The sequence below is a fragment of the Grampus griseus genome (assembly GCF_964374135.1).
Source record: "Grampus griseus genome assembly, chromosome: 10".
In the NCBI taxonomy this organism is placed as follows: Eukaryota; Metazoa; Chordata; class Mammalia; order Artiodactyla; family Delphinidae; genus Grampus; species Grampus griseus.
The window spans coordinates 73,755,247-73,775,956 of NC_139004.1; the positions used below are offsets into that span (position 1 = coordinate 73,755,247).

The 20,710-nt window shown below is 38.4% G+C and overlaps 1 protein-coding gene across 1 annotated transcript in view; it reads right to left on the bottom strand.

The window, feature by feature from the left end:
• The window catches only part of CFAP20DC (CFAP20 domain containing), a 266,609-nt gene that overhangs the window by 34,868 nt on the left and 211,031 nt on the right, over window positions 1-20,710 (bottom strand). Inside the window, exon 15 of the mRNA XM_082663225.1 lies at window positions 15,949-16,010. Coding sequence (XP_082519351.1) covers window positions 15,949-16,010 — 62 coding nt within the window. The remainder of the gene's footprint in view (window positions 1-15,948; window positions 16,011-20,710) is intronic.

Below are 20,710 nucleotides of genomic sequence, written 5' to 3' on the forward strand. Positions count from 1 at the left end.
TTTGAAGTTTCATTAGGTCCCATTTGTTTATTTTTGCTTTTATTTCCATTTCTCTAGGAGGTGGGTCAAAAAGGATCTTGCTGTGATTTATGTCATAGAGACACACTGGATTTCAAGGACTTAATATGAAATAAAGAATGTAAGGTATTTCATTAATACAATATTTTATACTGATTGTGAAGGGAACAACAAACAACCAGAATGGCATAAAGACTGCTTTAAATTGAAAACATATGGACAGATGCAGAAATAAATCTTATCTGAATTTCCCTTACGTGACTAAAGCAGAGCTTTTCAAGAATCAGCTGCTACAAACCCCCAACTCTGGGAAAGTCTCCAGTCAAGAGGCAACTGACCTCAAGCGACTAAAACTGTGTAAACAAAGCCTTATCAGATCCTTCAATCCTTTCCCCATGAAGCCCTACTCACTCCCGAATCCCCCCTTATTAAGCTGCTATATAAACCCTTACCCCTGGCCGTTCAGAGAGCCATTCCTTATTGAATGCTTCTACATGCATGTGTAATAAACCTTTTCTCCTGTTAATCTGCTGTCAGTTAATTCACAGCTGCCTGATCCCATCACTCAAACCTAAGCTGGTAGTGAAAACGATTTCCTCTACAATTACATGCTGAAAGATAATATTTTGAATATACTGGGTTAAATAAAATACATTATTAAAATTAATTTTACCTGTTTTAAAATTTTTAAATGGGTTACTAGAAAATTTTAAATTATACATGGGGCTCACATTCTATTTCAATTGTTTTCTTCCTCTAGATGTGATTGCTTTGCTTCTGGCAGGCAACTAGGGTAGGGTCAGAGGGCTATCAGCAAGTAGAATGGTTCAAAATAAATGTGTATTGAGTCTTCCAGAGAGCTGGTCTATTTCTGGTTAATTTTGCGATCTAGGGTGTAGCACTTTGGAGCTTACTATGGCCTCTTCTCTTCATAGGTCCTGAATTCCAAGTTTTGTCCCCCAAGCCCATGAGGCTGTTGAAGGCTATGTTCAGCTCCTCAGCCTCTCAGCTACTACTTTCTGAAGTGGAATTTTCCTGAGAAAAGTGTCATAACATGCAGGCTGCCTTTCCTGGCTTCCCTTCTCTTTTGGAGCAAGGCTCCGTAAATTCTCACTGCCTTGGAAGTTCTCCAACGGCTTCAATCAGATGATTCTCATATTTTGTCTGGCTTTTCTGGTTGTTCTCAGAAGGAAGTTCAGTGTGAAACAACCAAGTGTGCCATTATTACAGGCAGAACTCATGTTAATTAATTTAAAAATATAGAATAAGAATCCGCCTGCCAATGCAGGGGACACGGGTTCGAGGCCTGATCTGGGAAGATCCCACAGGCCGTGGAGCAACTAAGCCTGTGCCACAACTACTAAGCCTGCGCTCTAGAGCCTGCGAGCCACAACTACTGAAGCCCGCGCGCCTAGAGCCCGTGCTCCACAACAAGAGAAGCCACCGCAATGAGAAGCCCATGCACTGCAAGGAAGAGTCGCCCCCACTCGCCGCAACTAGAGAAGGCCCGCGTACAGCAACGAAGACCCAACATAGCCAAAAAATAAATAAATAATTAAAAATATATATATCATGCTTGTCATTTAATGTTGTAGGATTTTAATCATGGTTGATGTGGAGAACAGAGTCAGGGCTGTGGAGAAGAAGCAGTCCTAATCTAACTTCAGTCAAGGAAGGTTTTACAGAAGATGGAGGATGACTTTTAGAGTACGAGATATTGGTAAGGTGATAATTTCAGAGTTAGGTAAGGCTAGGAATAAATTCCACTCGATAATCTAGCTGACTAAAGGAATAATGGAAATTCTAGTTCAAAGAAGACAAATGGATCATAAATCCCATGCTAATTGTGAGTGATGGTATTGTCTGGAGTACCTTACTAAGAAGGATTTTAAGTTTATGATGGGGCCCAGGGGCAAGAGGATTGTGACCCACTAGCAGTGTCTGCCATGGACAAAGGATGTGGGATAGCTGCACATGAGTGTGAATCATAACATCCCAGAAATCATATGCTAGTGAATGAATTATCATGTATTAACAGCATGACAATATTGGCCTGTTTGTAAATTTAAATAATTTAGATTCATCATGTAGGGGTTCCAAACATACCACCCAAAAGATGTTGTTTTGGCATTTTGATTATTTTGAGCTCAAGACATTTGAGAAACAACAGACTCAGGAAGGGTTCTCTGATCTCCCCCTTTCTACTTAAAAGTAGGACATGAAATTTACTGTGAGGAAGGTGCCCTTGCTGGTACAGGGTATGACTTCATCACCAGAGACTCTTATCAGGCCAGAGAGAGCACTGAGAAGAATCTACGTAACAAACTTTACTAAAACAAAGCCTTATCTTCCATTATTTTCCCCCATATATGTACCCTCCCATTTTGCCATTCCTAAAAGCCTAAACCCCTTTTCCTTTGTCTTGTCACTCGTCTTCAAATTTACTGTTCTTTGTTAAGATGATATATATACATAAAAGCTCCAAGTTCTAACCACCCGTTTGAGTTACTCATCACTGAGTTTCTCCCCTGTGTATGTGCACTGCACACATAAATAAAATTTGTATGCTTTCCTTTTGTAAATCTGTCTTTTGTCAGTTTAATTTTCAGGGCAGAATCTATGAGGGTAGAAGAAAAAAGGATTTTTTCCTTCCCTATAATCATATCACGTTATATCAGCTGTTGATCAATATTAACCTGGTGGAAGATCATTAATGGCGGACCAAAGGACTTTATATTCAGCTATGATCTATTTTTGTACATATTTTGTACATATGTTACATATATCTGTAATAAATGTTCTGCAGGGACGGTGAACATACTTTTCAAATTTATGGAAGACCTTGAGCCGAGAGAGAGAATAGGTTAGATGACAGATTTGAGATTCAGCATGATTTTGATAGTCAAGAAAAGTGGTTCAGACAGCAATATCTCTTTCACAAGTATTTACCAAGATCCAGTTTTGTGTCAGATCCTAGCATGAAATGCAATGGTGAGCAAAAATAGAGTTACTGCCTTCTTAGAGCTTACAGGGTGGAGCCTGAGACCAAAATCAGTCAGATAATCACACAAAAATGTATAAGTTTTGTGAAGTTAAAAGGTGCTATGAGAACACAGGGATAGGGACTTGAAGGTTCCCTAGGGGAAGTGTCACTTGAAAGAAAATCTAATGCATGAACAGGTATTAACCAGTCAAGGTGGAAGGCAAGGTAGGAGAAAGCATTCTAGGAAGAGGGAACAGTAGGCAAAGGCCCTGAGGCAGGCACATTTGAGAAAAGGAAAGGAGGCCAGTGTATCTAAAGCACAAATCTCCAGAAGGAAAATGGTACGAAATCAGACTGGCCCAGCAGGCATGGGCCAAGCCGCTCAAGCCTCGCAGGCCATTGAACGAGTTTGATTTTTACCCTATGAGCAATGGAAAGTCGTTGAAGGGATTTAATACGGGGGTGTCACAGTCAGATGTGTGTTTAGAAAAGGTTACTCTGACCACTCTGTAGGGAATGGGTATGGGTTGTGGTGAAAAAGCACATGTGGATGCTGGGATTCTACTTAGGAGGCTGCATCAATGGTCCAGGAGAAAGACGGTGATAGTTTTAGGTGACCAAAAGCCAAAGATAAGCCACTAGAGGGATATGGGGACTAAAAAAATGATTCAAGCTACAGTAATACACACAGTGTTCTAGTCAATGGCCAAACTGTAGTCCGGACTACTCGGTGATTTTATTCAATTTAGAGGATCTCAATTTGAAAAACTCAAAGACGCCCAAAGGAAGGCAATTAAGACTATGCCAGGATCAGGAATGGCAAAGTGGGCTTGAGACTGGAAAAGTTAGAGGCTGGAGGAGAAAATTAAACAACAAAAAAGCAACATTCAAAAATTTCAAGGGGTATCATGTGGGGAGAAGTTATAGGGAAGCCTATGTCAGCTCAGTATAAGGAATGCTCAGTAATGAAAAACACTGCCTTATGTTGCACTGAGCCTGCTTCCTTGGCAAAAATGTGCAGAGATGACTCTTGAAGAGATGTTGGGTTAAATCGTCTTGATAATCTCCAAACTCTCTAGGAGTGTCTGATTCTCTCAAAGTGTGATATTTTTTGGGAAACTTTATTCCTAACATTCCTAATGATATCCTTACCACCACTTTCTACCATTTAATGAAAATACATGTGCCAGTCCCTGCACCAAACTCTTGACACATATTATCTCATTTAATCCTTACAATGACACTGTAAAGTAGGTAGTAAAATATAACCTCTATTTTAGATAAACTAATTGAGGTTTAGAGAAATAAAGGATACAGATCTGGCATTTTAATTCCATTGACTGTGCTTTTAACCAGAATACTATATCGCTTCCTAAAACCACTTATTCTACTATATGCCAATGAGTCACATACTGAGCTCAACAATTTTAACCAATTTCTAAATCTTCAAATATGAAAGTATATGCTAACAAGCAATCCCCAAATCTCAGTGGCTTAAAAACAACAAAGGCTTATTTTTTGCTCGTGTTAAATGTCCATAACAGATGAGCAGGAGAACTCTGTTTATCATGGTCATTCAGCACCCAGGCTGACAAAACAACCACCATCTTGAATGTTCCTGGTAGGTGTCAGAGGAAAAGAGAACTCTGGAGGGTTTCATTCCTGCAATTAAATGTTCCACCCAAGTAACAACATAAGCCATCTTTCTCACAATTCATTGGCTAGAACTAGTTGGGCTAATTGGGTCCACACAAAACCAAGTGGACTTAGAAATGCAATCCAACAATGTGCTTGGGGTTGAAACAGCTGGGACTATCTGGCAAATTGTGTTAGTAACTACTGCAGACCATAAATATGCAAGGAGACCAGAAATCATGCAAACAACTTTTGCTCAATACATTTCAGAATTTCTTTCAAGAAGAATACTGACTACATTTTTACATTAGCTTTTTTATTTACCCCAAGTTGAGAGTATTAACATTAGAAGAGGGGAAATGTACAAAACATGATGAATGAAAGTCTTCACTATATATGTAAAACATAACGTGAGCCATAATCATATCTGGGATTCAAGCCCTGGGCATGCAATATTGGTATATTTATTTGCACTTGGGTTAGATACAAGTGTTCAGATAGAAAATATATTTTACTCCCTTACAAGTTACACTGTACCTAATTATGTAAAAAAAGCTATCATTGGTGAGCTGAGAGAAGATAATATGAAACAAGTGAAGCCTTACATTAGATTTTGAATATGAAGATGCTAGAGTAAAAACCATTTAAGTGCATTATAGAAATTTTACTCTGCAAATTCTTGACAATGGCAGTCCATCACTGTCAAATTAACTAAGAGTAAGATATTCAAATTCCAATTTTATTTTATATAAAAATATAAACCTCGTAAAAAGTTTTGCTTTCTGACACATATTTGTAATAATATAAAATAAAGCAAGTTATTTATCTTATGTATTGCTATGACTCAGAGTACTCAATTCAAATTTGAACTACTTTTATCTACTATCTGTGGGTAGATATAATAGTTTTATTCATAAGTACTCCATGATCTTAACTACAAAACTAAAAACCTTTAATGGAAATATGAAGGCATATCAGTGCCATCTATGAAGCATTTCACTGGAAATGGTTGTTAGAAGATAACAATTTCTTGTTGTAAGTGATTTAAATGCCCAAAGAGAAAGTACATGTGCTGTTAGGGTGCTTGAAACGTAATTAAAATTTGTATCATAAATGCTAGTTTAGGAAATAACTGATTTTAAAAGCCAACAATATTTCCTGTAAGGTCGTTGCTGTGATATTTTAGATGGTACTTTTTTTTCTAATTTGAAAGCTACATATTTTAATAGAGAATGGTCCAAAATGTTTCTTAAGGTCAAACTGGAAATATGTTGATGATTTAAAAATGCAAGCAAAGTGCTTTATTATATTATACCACCACAGTGTTATTGTAGTTTAAAAATATCATTAAATCAGCACAAACCCGCACTTATCATTTCCTGCACATTTTTCAAGCTGAGCTGCCTTCTGACTATGAGTAATCTGTTAATCTGCTCTTTGCCTCACAATCCGTCAAAGTGACAGATTCATTCCTTCTCTAATACATAATATCTTCATTTACGGTATGCCTTGCTGTATGTTTCTTTTTGGCTAGCACTGAAATTTAAAATATCACAAGCAAATTTAGAGAATGCCACAAGGGTGGTGTTCTTGTTTGTTTCCCATTTCTTCCATTATTTCAGCAGGAGAAACCAAAACTTTCTGGATTCTTAATGTGACTTGATAGTATTTCCAAAATGAAGGCAATTTCAGGTTTCAATAAAAGTACTGTGAAAAAGGTCGGAAGAGGGCAAATGGTAAAATACAAAGTAATTGCACCCTTCACCAAGTCAAAACACTGACCCAAAATGGAATTTTCTTGCAATACTAGTGGCCAGTGAATAGATTCTCTCTTTCTACCTCCAAACCCTTGATGTACAGAAAAAGATATGGAAAAAAAAAAAAAAAGCCATTCATCCAGTAGTTTAGGATGAATTGCCCCCCTCAAAGACAGGACTTCATTAGCATAAACATCACTACTTAATTGAAAGCCACACTGTGATTTTATTGAAGCTGAGAGCTTCATTTTTATCATGAGTTTGATTAACCTCAGGCCAGGCCAGATCTCAGGTTTCTTGTTATTTTGATAATACAAATGGTTCTGCTGTTTAAAAACTGTTCACTATTAATTCAACAGAAGATATTTTACCCTCCCCTCATTTCTTGCTTTAATTCAGTTGCTTATTAGTCTATAAGTCCTGCCAATAAAGAGAATTAAGAACTGAAAAACATGAGAATATGTAAAATTCTAGCTAGTTTCCTTTCATCTTAAGCCATAAAGTTCATTATCTACAAGTCACCATTTAGCTTCACTTGTTACTAATCCAAGCTTTCACATAATAAAACAAAGGACACTATTGCCTCAAAAGTCAAAAGCACACAAGTCGTTTACCGTGAAATATGAGAAACTGCCTTCTAACCAGTCTTGTTTCAGCACATATATAATTTTCTTCCATGCATACACCCAATACCCAACAGCATTTTCTTGTCCTAAGCACCAAAGTGCATCTGATTTGTCTTTATTGAATGGCAAGGGAGCTAAAGGCTTTTAAAAATCAATGGACAAGAGTCAATAGAACAATAATGTTAGTGTTAATCCAATCAAATGAGCTAAAAGTTGTTTGCCTTTTCTCCTTCAAGAAATTTTAAAATTAGGCTGGACGTTTGACTTGTATGATATTTATTATACCGAGTGGGTTTTTATGAGGTAATGAACAGCAAAATATGAAGCTGTAAACTCCGGTAAACATAATATATTGCTAGAGCGAAAAATTATGTGTTCTAACTTTAATCAATTTCAGAATGTAATGTTTTTCATTAACAAGAGAAACAAAAGAATTATAGGGAAGAAGTAGAACCAACTGCCAACAAAAGCAGAGTTTGTGAGTGGGTACTGGGTTTGGAAAAGGCTGTGATTTCTGTGTGCCAGGCTTGGTCCATGCTCCCACACCCCGAGGCACCTTTCTTAAAGCATTCACACACAGCCTTGTTGATATGCAGGGTGTGGACTGCCTGTGCTGGGAGACTGCAAGCTCGCAGGGGGAATGTTAAAGTCATCTCTCCACGGTGCTTTGCACATAGTAGGTGCTTCAAAATACTCACTAAGTGTTACTGAAGGTATGAACTGCAACACACTCTCATTCATTTCGTGTTTAAACAACCAGGGAAGCTATTCTGCGTTAGGTTACAAAGTGAGTGGTGAGGCAGTGAGTCTACGGATGTGACTGGCTGTGGCCATCTAACCATAATCATGGTCTTCCATATCTTAGGTTCACGTCATTATCCTGGACCTCAGCCTGCATTCCTCCCTTCTCCCCCTCAGACAGAATAGAGGTGAATGTTAGAAACTAGAATTAGTACTTCGATTTTTTTTTAAAAGGTGCTCATTACTCTAGAAGAGGAAGCTGAATCTTTTAATTAAAAGCTGAAACTGTAAAAAGTTGGAATGGTAAATAACTGTTTTAGTAGTTACCTTCTTTCCACGGGACCCTGGGCCAAAGATAATCTGAGTTCATCATATGGATGGATAACAGTGAATGGGGAGGCCTGGGTAATCGCAGGAGCCCCACATTTTGCTAGTTAAAAGTGCTAAGATTCTTCAGGGACCCATCATTTCGAACGTAGAAGCCTGGGGGAGGTGGGAGGAGAAGATGCAATCTGTTGTTCTGAAACTCTTGTGCAAATGGGTTTTGTGAATTTGTAATTTTGGAAAACATAACAATACCTAAAATATTGATGAGTATATCCTCAGCCCTAACGGCAGAAGACTCTCTCATGGAGTACAGCTGGAAAATTAGGAGACTCGGGTGGAAGAGCTAAGCCCCAGTGGCCTGACAGACCTGGTCAGAGAGCACGCAGGCAACTCAATCGAGAAGCTGCAGAGGGGACTGGCGGGTGCCCAGGCAGCCAGGGCCAGAATGAACAAGTGGAGAGCGTGAATACAAAGAAATAGTGGTCCAGTGGGTAGGGGTGGTACCCAGTTCTCTGGGGTGACAAGTACTTAGGGCCTGGGGCAGGGTGATTTGAGCAGGTATGCACTCTTGAGCTAATAGGCCCTGGTAGAATAAATGATCAAACCAGGACTGAAAATGGGCTGGGTAGGCCAAGTGCCAAGAGCAGAGGAGGAAGGAGAAGGGATGGGGCAGGGACTGCCAGCTGTCTGACCCTGTTGGTAATTGCTGGGTCCTCTGAAACCCAAGGAGAGTGGTGGTCCTAAAGTTGTGTAGGGTGGGGGCCTAGGTTCAGAGTGGTCAGAGGTGAGAAGCAGGATGATTCCCCAGGGATTCCATTTGCTACCAAGGGTGACTTTAGCTTGGGTTTTCACTGGGGCAGGGCTAGACAGGCTAAAGCCTGGCCTTTGCTGTAGACTGGGGAGGAAAGGGGCCCAGCTGAGTCTCTTTGTACAGGTGTTTTTACAGTCTGTTGTGAAGTTTAGACCACTGAACCGAGGACCCCTCCAGAAGCATGAAGGGCAGGGAGTCACTTGGGTCAAGAGGGTACCTGCACCATAGGCTCAGATTCGTCCTCTCTCTTTCTCTCTCTGTATACATATATACTTTTCTTTTTCTTCATTTCCATTTGCTTATCCAGATTCTGTTAATTGGTGAGGGTAAAGTACACATTCGACAGCAGTGCCAACCCAAGCAGATTTCTAGCCGTTGGCACCCTCACTCCATGAAATGGGCATGAATAGGCAAATACGGATAAGCAACTTCCAGTAAGAATACAGAGAAAATTCTCAAATTCAATACAAAAGTCTCTAAAGTTTTAAAATGATACATTTGCCAGACACTTTAGATTGTGCATATCTTCTGAGGGATCATTTAAAACAAATTCATGAAAGAGATTTCATTTATTACAAGTGGGAACAGGGCCAGGTTCCAGACACCCTCAAGGGAGAAAAGTATACAGGTGCTCCTGGGTTCCAGCTAACAGTTAAGTACGCAACGATGTAGCTAGTGTAGAGAGATGAGGAAAAGTCATTTTTGTGAGGTGAGATTTAATGAATTCAGCACACATTTCTTGAGTGTCTCCTTTGTGCCTGGCACTGTTTGAGGAGCTAGGGATATAGTGAGCAAGAGAGATAAAGGTCCTATGTTCATGAAGTTTACATTCTAGCATATTCTGGAGGGGTGTGTGTGTGTGTGTGTGTGTGTGTGTGTGTGTGTGTGTAGACAACAAGAAACAAGCAAGTAAATATCAGGTAGTGAAATGTACTATGGTAAAAACGAAAAAGATAATGTAATGAGTCTGCCTGGGGCTACTTCAGGTTGGATGCTAAGAAAGGGGCTCTCTGAGGAGACGACATTTAGATGGAGACCTGAAAGACAGGAAGAGGCTGCTATGTCCTTTCTAGGGTAGGGAATGCCAGGCGGAGGGGCCATCTCATGCAAAGCTCTTATGGTGAAACCAAGCCTGGAGTATTTGAGAAAATGAGGCAGGACGGTGGTATTTGATCCATAGTGAGCAAGGTGCACAATGGTACAGAACACCGTCTGAGTGGTGGGCATTCAGGATAAGGAGCACGACTTGACCCTAAGAGCAGAGGGAAACCTTTGGGAAGTTTTACACAGGGGGACGCTTCAGGTCCGTTTAAGTGTATCAATACCACTCTGGTTGCTGAGTGGAGAATAGACTGTAGGGGCCAAAGGAGCAGAGAAAGCAGGTGGAAAGCTATGGTATTTGTTCGGGTGACGGATGATGGCAACATGGCTAGGATTGTAGCAGTAAAGAGACAGCACTGGCTGGACCTGGCATATGCTATGGTTGGAGGGTGTACCAGTACAACTTTCCGAGGCTGGACGTGGGTGGGTTAGAGAGAGAAACCAGGGAATGCTCTTGGTTTCTGACTTGAGTAAAAGCGCGATGATGGTGGCATTTTTGAGATGGAGAAAACTGAAGAAAGAACAGATGTGTGTAGAGGGAGAGAAAACCAAGTTATGTTTGGCAATGGATTTGAGGTATACATTAGAGATCCAAGTGGATTGGATATCTGTCAAATTGGCAGCTTGGAGAGATGAGTCTGAAATTCAGAGGAGGGTCAGGATTGGACATATAATTTTGAGAGTCATTAGAATATAGAAGGTATTGGAAGCTATTATTAAAGAGATTGTATAAATAATACATATTATATTATGTATTAAAGATTAGGGCCATTCTAATGGTTACCAGTGTCTATGGATCTCTGGGTTGGCAGGGAGTGGAACATACATGAAAATCAGATTTAAACTCTGTCCAAACAAGGGCCTTTCACAAAACACAATTTTATCCTGGTAGTGGATAAAGCAATACCATTGTCCTTCCATTTTCAGAAAAGGAAGGGGGAAACTCTTGCAAGGATGTAGGAAAATATTTGAAACTTAACTGGTTAATATTTAGGATGAAGATTTTCATTTCTCCATGGTATGTGGGCATACCTCCCTGCTCCCTCCCTCAGCTCACATTCTGATGGAGCCCCTACCCAAGCCAGGCTGTGCTGAGCATCACAGGGAGGAGAGACACCATTCTGTCCCCAGGGAACCTGGAAAACAGCATGACAGGTCCTCAGTCAAGGATCTTATATCAGACCTGAGGAATCTGAGTATGGAAAGTCACTCCCCTACAATGAGCAGGTGTGAATTTGTGGGAAGGGGATTATGAAACGAGAGGCACCAATATGGATAGCTTTTCCTCGGTAAACCTAACAATAGAAATGATGAAAGTAAAAACTGATGCCTTTGGTTTTACAAACAAATCATTAAGATTTAATGCCAAAATATAGGTAGTAGAAAACAACAACACTACATTTAGAGAAACTGTGTGCACAGTTAATCAGGAAAACCTCTGTTGTGCTTTGGTCTAAGGAGGAATATTTGTTAAAAATATGACTTGTTTTAAAATCATCCGAACTTAATCATTTGAAGATGAAAATGACGTACAAGTTCTGTATTTAATTTTGTTTATACATTTTCTCTCTCTTGTGTTGGTGGGGGAAAAAAACCTTAAGCAATAGAAGAGAAGCTCATCTCCTGACTGTTGGAGAGAAAAGATAAATGAAGCCACCGTGATCAGTCCAGAGCAGTGCCTGTAGGTTACAGTGACAGGCCAGCTCGCCTCGGTCAGGCCGGCTGAGCCAGTGTGAATCGAGGTCAGTGATTATTAATCATCTGTCAAAGTCTACAGGGATTTATCGGATAATGATAGTTATAAGTATGTTCATATCACACAAACATGTGGCAAGGCTGCAAAGGATTCAAGCCCTAACACAATCTGCAGGACATTTTAAAAAATTATGGATAAATGTTAAATCATAAAGCAAACAGGTTAGAAAGAAAACCATGCCGTTCATGACTGTTTGGTCAGTCTAGAATTATTTTCTATATTGTTTATTTCCATAAACATTTGGAACCTTACAGAGCCTTTGACCACCTTCCCTCCTCCCCCCTTAATTTACCAATGAGTTATAAAAATAGCAAGCGTAATCATCATTTGAAACGCAAGACTGGTTATCGAGTCCATCCATATGAACAGACAACCAGAATGTAATCACAGCTTACTTTATAAAACCTGTTCCTGAGCAAAAATATCTTGAGCTGTTCTGAAGAATCTACATGAACACATACGTAGATGTGCCTAAGGGACAGCTCTAAACCCTGCAAACCAATAGACGGCATTTTAAAATAAATGACTGAAGACTGTGAACGGCATCCATTTTGCTCGGTTTGGCAGCATGTAAGTTTACATGCTAGGAAACATTACTCAACATGAATGAACTGTGAAATTGTTTCCTCCTCCCAACACTCCTTTAAATTGTATTAGATTATGTTAGCCATTTCTGCACATTGTCATACAAGCTGTCAGTGCCCCACGACGCAGTGTGGGTGAACAATGGAAGCAAGGGCCCCAGCAACTGAGATGCTAAGTGTCCATCAGAATGTTAGGCAAAAATAGCGGGAAATATCACCCCCGTCCCCCATGTCTACCAAAGCAAGGGGAAATGGCTTTGTTGCAAATCTAGACACACAAGGGAATATGATTTGGTGAACCATGTGTATTTCAATCCCCAGATTGCAAACTTCTCAGGAAATGACTAACATTGTATCCCACCCTCCGTCCAATATCAAGCATTGCCCTATGAGTGCAAGTGAACTCTTTTACTCTAAGGAAACCACTATATGAATATATGCAGAGTTTTAGCCATTTTTACCCTAGAGATAACTTTTCAAAACACAAATTTGTCTGCTTCGTGGACTGCATACTATCTTTAACTTTACTCATCAGTATATAAAACTAAGAAGGTAATTATGGTACAGAAATAAAAATCTTTCCAGAATAAAATGTAAATAAAAGACTGGGCATATTGGTTATTCTGTTATATTAATAAAGCTTGGGGATACTGGTTATTCTGTTATATTAATAAAGCTAACTGAAAGCTGACTCTCTAAATATGTACATATGTGGGTATGAGTACATATAATTTACAAGTCTTATGTTCTTAGGTCTCTGGAGTAGTTGCAGATATTTCACTGACGCTAACGTGGCCATTTCACCTCCCAAAGGGCACCATCATACTCTCCTCTTGGAGGACCTGCACACACATGTCCCCGATCCCCGTCATGTTTGCATTATTTTGATCACAACAACACTTAATTCAGGAAATCTAGAGCCTTCCTGCTTCTCATGTGTTGCTCAGAGCTTCTGCACACCAAACTTTCAACAAGGTTCAGGCGAGATGCTTGTTTATCCAAGGGGGTAGACTTAGAGACTTACCTTTTCATTTCTTATTTTTTCAATAGTCATTATTAGTATCTTTTAACTTCAAAGTTTAATTTTAAAGTTCTGTATTGTAGGATCTAAAGCGTGGGATACTATTTATAAGAAATATAATACAACTCTTAAGAAGAATCATATCTCTCAATTTTAAATTAAATCACATGTATTACATGATTCAGTTTATCCCATTTTTATATGATGATCCATGCTGACCTCATAATTTTATCATCTTCTTTATTTATGGTCCAATAATGCCTTTCTGCCAATTCTCCAAGCTACTGGATTTACGAGCCAAGAGCTAAGCCATGTAATCTGCAGATTTTCTGAACAGCCATATAATAATTTTCTAGGAAACTGGTGGATAACCTGCTGGAAAATGGTGTTGGCAGCATTTTATTTTTTGCTTTGAAATCTGGCTTTTAATTTTATTATGTGAAAATGTAGATTAATTTTTCATAAATGAATGAACATTTAATTGGTTAAATAAAATATGCTGTCTGTTTAGCTGGTGAATTTTCTTATGTTCTATCTTTGGGAATCAAATTTTAAAAGAGATTTAAAATCCAATACTACCACATCTAAACATTAATTAGTTAATCGAATAATATGAGGTATGTTTCCTATATAGGGCAGTGTTCCCCTTAATAGTGGAACTGGTTTTCATATGGAAAGTCTATAATGAGTCTCATCAAAGTCACAAAATCATAAATCTGTAAGTGACCTCAGAGAGCTTGTTGTAACTGAAATCGTTTCCTTTACACATGAGGGTGTTCTTATTATTAGGTCTGAACAGTTTGAGAGGCTTGTCTGAGATCATACACTGGGTTAGTAGCAGAAGTAGGATGAAAATTAGGTCCACTTTCTAACATCACTTTCCATCACTTTCATTTACTCAGCTTACAAGTCGTGACTGTTATAATTTGGACCAAAGTTGGATTTCCAATTACCTTGAAAGCTTATTCATATATAGATAAAGAGTTTATTGGTCAAATCTAGATGAGCTGCAAGATTGCAAGAGACATATACGCATATCAAGAGATAACTATTTTGAAGAACGTTTAAACACCTTTTTATATACACTGAAATTACAATCTCAGTTTTCAACTCCTTATCATATTTATTATGACAGTGACAATTCCTCCTACTAGGTAACATGCAAGAATGACCAGATCAAGTATATAGACCAGAAACATGTAGAAGAGGTTACTAATAAAGAACACTTACTCTACCTACGTCATGAATATTCTGGACCCCATTAAAAGTCCTGTAAACCACGTATGTGGTTTCCTGGTAGCCATGTTAATTTTACATGGCTTGGTTGGTTGGCTCTTCATTGCTGATTGGACCAGAAGTGGATACTTGGCCCAAGCTAGGCCAATCACATTCTTTCTCCTGGAAAGTAGGAACTGGGATTCAGACATAGACTGTCAGCCTCAGCATGTATTTTGAAATGTAATATGTAAACTCAAGACAGCTATATGTGACTGAGAAGTAAAGAAAGCTGGTGCTTAGAAGAACTGAGCAGATAGGAAGAAGCAAACAGAGATGGGGTGAGGATACTGCCTGCCTGCCTCTCTGCTTTCTAGTTCCTAGTTTCAGATCCCTCCTGAGGCCTGGCTGCCCTTGGCTTCCACGATACAGCCCTGTATTCTTATTTAACAAATTCCTTCTGCCTGTCTCTCTCAGGTGAGAGAGCTTGATAATGAGATGCATTTAGATAATGGGGTGCATTAGTTATTATAATAACTAATTAGATAATTAGTTATTATAATCTTATGATAACTAAGATCCTGTGGGTGGAGCCCAAGATAGACTGATTTTCAGTAAATTCTTGGTATTTAATAAACAGTAATAAAGTGATATTGACTTATACTGATAAACTAGCTTATTTAGCTATTTTTAGAAAGCCATATAACACTACATATATTTCAAAACTTGAATTCAGATTCACTTATCTCTAATGAGCCTAATATAATAAGGTTCTTCTATATTGTCAAATGACTCACGTGTCAATGACATTTTTGAAATAATAAAATAATTTTGAGATTACGAACTTTGAAATTACGAAAAAAGAGAATGGCCACTTGAACTCATATTAGCTATCTTGATGAATGTAAAGGCACCAGGTGATACAAAAAAAATTCATGCCTAAAATGTACTAAACTTCAAAGACCTATTAAGATGAAACACCTATGAAAATAGAATAATACTGAATAAATGAACACTTAAAGAGAGCTTGCTATGTGACAGGAACTGTGCTAAGGATTTTTCATGTATTATTAGTCCATATGATCCTCCCCAAAATACTACGAGGTAATTATTATGCCTGAATTACGTTGACTTAAATGATTTTCTCAAAGTCCCACAGCTAGTAAAAGGCAGAAGTGCTATTTAAACCTAGTTACACTATTAACCATGAGACCATAGTCTGATTAAGAAAAGTAGGCTGAATTAAAACATCTATAGAAAAGAACTTTGGAAGCCCTTTGGAAGTTTGGAAAACAATTTCATGAAACCAAGAAAAATGCACAGTCAATTCCTAAATAATCTTAAAAAAAATTTAGCTTATTAATGATTCTTACCGGGGGTTAGAAGGAGAAGGTGGATTCATTTCTTTCTGATAGTGACGACCCTGGTTGACAGGCTGTAAAAGACAAAACATTTGTGAGGTACTAATCAGCATAATGCTCTTTACAGGTACTTTCACATGCACTCTCATTACTGTAATTTTTTCCTGAGAAACAACCTGTAAGAAGGGGCTGGTTTATTTTACAAAAAGTCAAAGGCTGTTTGGGAGACCCAGCAAGTAACAAAGCGGTATATGTAAGAAAACACAGGTTATCAGTCACTGGACTAGACAGCATCTATGGCGTAATTAAAGTTCATGTGTGGAATCCTCCTCCTTGTGGAAGTTTTATACTGTTAACAAAGTTTGCTATTTCCAGATACAACAAAACAAAACAAGACATCTCCTGGAACTAATGCTGTATAGCAAGTATTAGCAATGACCTGGAGACCCGGAGATATAGAATATATATATTTATATCTCAATGTTACTAAGTTTGCAAGGATAACTTCTATTTTCTTTTTGGGTCTTCATTGCTGTGTGCGGGCTTTCTCTAGTTGCGGCGAGCGGGGGCTACTCTTCGTTGAGGTGCACAGGCTTCTCATTGCAGTGGCTTCTCTTGTTGTGAAGCACAGGCTCTAGGTGCGTGGGCTTCAGTAGTTGTGGTGTGCAGGCTCCATAGTTGTAGCTCGTGGGCTCTAGAGCGCAGGCTCAGTAGTTGTGGTACACAGGCTTAGTTGCTCCGTGGCATGTGGGATCTTCCCGGGCCAGGGATCGAACCGGTGTCCCCTGCATTGGCAGGCGGATTCTTAACCACTGTGCCACTAGGGAAGTCCTCTATTTTCATTATTGGAATTACACATGTACATCTTAGGTCAAGGTGGTCATTTTCCCTGAGTGTATAATAAAACCTCAAGCATTAATCAGAGAACTGAAAAAAGTGATGCCAATACCTGACAAAAATATGAAATCTGAATTTCCCCCTCCGCAAGAAATCTTTAAGTTACTACCTTTTTCAAAACATAGGTAAACAGCTTCATTCCATGCAAGCTTTAAACACTTGCCTCCAATGGAACTTGATGTTTTTCCTTTGTTCTATAAAGGGAGAAAATTTCATTATATCTGATAGAAATTCTCTTTTTGAATATCACCTCAAAGTATTTTTCTTATGTGGTTAACAACCGTGTAATTCTAATATGAAAATCATTTTTAACATTTTCATTTTCTTACAATTTGGAATTTGGTACACATTTTTGAACTGCATTTAGAGGGCTTCTGTTACTTCCTTACCTAATGGGTTTGGCGTTAAGGTTTTCTCAGCCATAATGTGGACCCATAGTGCTGACCCCAACTGAAGAAAACAGCGTAGCAATGATGCCTGTACATAAAAGGCACATAGTCCTTATTTTCCACATATTCCTTATTTTAATGGGTCCTAAAATATTAATGACATGGGTGATGGGAATTCTTTAAACTGTCTTCCTCTATAAATAATCTCTTGGAAGTGTTCCTTTAATTTAAATCAAACACCCTGTCTAATAATCACAGTCACTTAGCCTATCTGTGATGCCCCATGAACTTGAATGTACTCAGATACTTTGGTAATTGAACCAATATCAATGCATCACCATTTCAGTAATAAGAAAAAACAGCTGGGAGAACAGTGGAAGGAAAAACATGTCATAAGACATATTTGATCTCACTGGAGAAATAAGACTTCCAGCAATTTGCAAGTGAAATTTAGTTCTATGATTCAGGCTTTATTATTTCACAGCAAAAAAGGAATTAGTAAGCAAGGGGACTAACAGGTTCTCCAGACAAACTCACAGTGGTGCAGAAATACTCCTGATAATACATTCATTAGTATTCGTCCAGAATTTCACCTGTACTCAGGCCTCTAGTGAATGGATCTCTGCCTATTTACTTTTAGAGGCATTTAAATAACTCTCTATGCATCACAGTCCTGCTATTCAGGTAAATTTCCATTTTCTTAATTTTATACTGATAATTGTATTTTATACCTGTCCCTAACCCCCTTATTCCCAATGACTTACTCCAGTCTCTGGAGAACAGAAATGGTTACAGAATCCTATTTGGTTTGTGACCGAGTTCTTACATAGACTACATAGACTGGCCCTTTCATGTTTGCTCATGTTTATATAAAACAGATCCAATGAAACAAGCAGTACAAAAGAACACTAAAATAAAAGATTCACATTCACATGATTTTTAAGTGTTAGAAAACAGAAAAATAATCAGTGGAAACTTTTTGAAGTAGTAAGGACTGCTGACATGAATAGACAGAAAAGTAAATGAAAAAATTCAGTTAAAAATAATTGTAGGGTAGTAGAACTCACTCTGAATATCCAATTCCTTAGTTTTTACTATTGAAAACTAATTACCAAGTTTTTACTCCCAAATATTTCATTCAATAGCCAATTTAAATTGAATAATAGCAAATCATGGCACAGCATTCTGACTCATACATGTAACTGCTGTAAACTGACTTATAAACCATAATTGCTAATGACTCTGTTGGGCAAGGATGCAAGTCTTGCTTTGAAGTGGGTACAATACAAAACTGGGTGATCCCAGTTCCCTTTCTCTGTACATGTCTCCTAATTTCATAATCAGACTCAGGGACAGGAAGGGATATGGCAATGATGCAGCTAAAAGGTTCCTTCAAGATATTTCAGCTCCCATAACTTTGCTGTGATGCTTTCAAAGGGCAGAGCTTTCACTTCAATGATGTCATTTTGCTTTCCCAGGCCCAAATAAGAATAAATGGGAATGTGCCTAATGGCTTCTAAAAGCTCTCTGAACATGGTGGGGTGGAGGTAGGGGGAACAGATGGGCTTCTGAAGCCAGATGTCCCCATCCACGAATGGAATAGATACATTTCTGTACCTGTGCAGCAGTAAACCTATTTCTACTATTCTAGGTAGGTAACATTCCATGAAAGCACAAGTTAAAAAAATAAAATTGATTTTGGAATTCAGCCGCATTTAGAGAGTTCCATAAGAAGCAGCAAAGGAATAATAACTAACTCCTACAAATAACTATGACAACAATAATAATAGCAGTAACTGATATTTATTGAGTACTTACTCTGTGTTAAAACCTTGATAGGTATTATCTCATTTGATCCTCACAGCAATTTTATGAAATAGATAGGATTAACAACTCCATCTAACAGAGGAGGAAATTCAGACACTGGGTGTTAACCTAAGGTCATGTCAGTCAGGAAATAGTGGGGCCAGAATTTGAACCCAGGCAGTCTGATTCCGTAGTTTACCCTCTGAACCAGTAAGCTGTAGTGCTTAACCCAGCTCAGGGGTTCACCTAAAGTGGTGAATACCTAAGTTTCTGAATAACAAGTATGACAAACTCAGTTCAGTTAATGGCAGGAAGAAAAAGTAGTCCTGAAATACATTTATTTGATATATATAAGACTATCTCCTTGCCATAAATTAAATTAATTTGATTTCATTCTTATGACATGTCACTATATATTTAAAATTAAAGAAAATAAGTTTGCCACATTGCTAAATTTGGGACAACATAAGATATAATAGACAATACTCTAAGAATGAGAAAAGTTTATTTCATGGGGTGACTTTCATAGTCACTAAACACAGAACAACTCGCACATTTCAATATTTTCTCCTGACAGCACAGATATTACACTGACTCTGATATTAATTTTTGTATATTATTTCTGTGGTGGTATAAAGAACAGCTGCTCATCTGATTTATCTGCAGCTTAGCACAATCAACTACTTACGCTTTTAGTTCAGGACCATTAAAAGAAAACTAATACCCAAAGAGAGCTAAGAAGTTAATGAATCTACAGGCCAGAACAAATTAAGACCTATTACCTGTAAAGAGCCTGAAATGCCAATGTATTACATATTGGACACATAGCAACCAGCAATCATCGTGTAAAAAACACTGATATGCTGATGAGCCAAAAAACGGAACAGATCCTAGAAACTTGGGACCTTGTCCTTTTGGTGGCGCTGTTGCTATGCACTAGTGTCAAAAACTACACTCACGCGAAATTAACTGCCACCGAGCACAAAAAGCTTTGCTTTTCCATAATCAAGCTGCTAGAAATTTTGGGGTGAGGGAGAGAATTGAAGGCTAAATTAAAGGACGGGAGATAAGATAATCCTGCCATGTTAAAAGGTAAAGGCAATATTTTTCTGTTGTTACGTAAAACATATGAAAATGGCAAAAATGTTGCAAGGTTAATCAAGACCATAAATAACTTGTTAGAGAACCTCACCATATGCTTGTAATCCTATTAAGTGCATTTTGCCTCGTTTTTCTCCAGATATCATGCTCTGCAGTGTGCCGTGTTGATGGATACATGTGAGGATTTTTTTTTTTTTAACAAGCTGAGGAGTCTTACATGCTTGATATTAGGTTATGGGAATTGTTAACTTGAAGGAATGATGGCTTTGAGGCATCTGCTGACAGGGTAGCATGCACATGAGGCATACTTTTCTTGAATCTAGGTTAGAGGTGGGACCGAGAAATAATGAAATATTGAAATAATGAGTTTATTTGTCAAGCTCTGAGGGGTCAGTCTGAATTCTAATGGTTAAGTTCACATCAAAACAAGCACAACAGAACATCTGCCCATTCTTACAGCCCTCAGTGGTCATAAAAAGGGAAAATATCCTAGAAATCTTTTCTGATCACTCAAGTGGCCCTTTGAGGAGAACATCTTTGGGGGAGCAGCATATTACAGTTAGCGTGAGCCTACTCTCTTA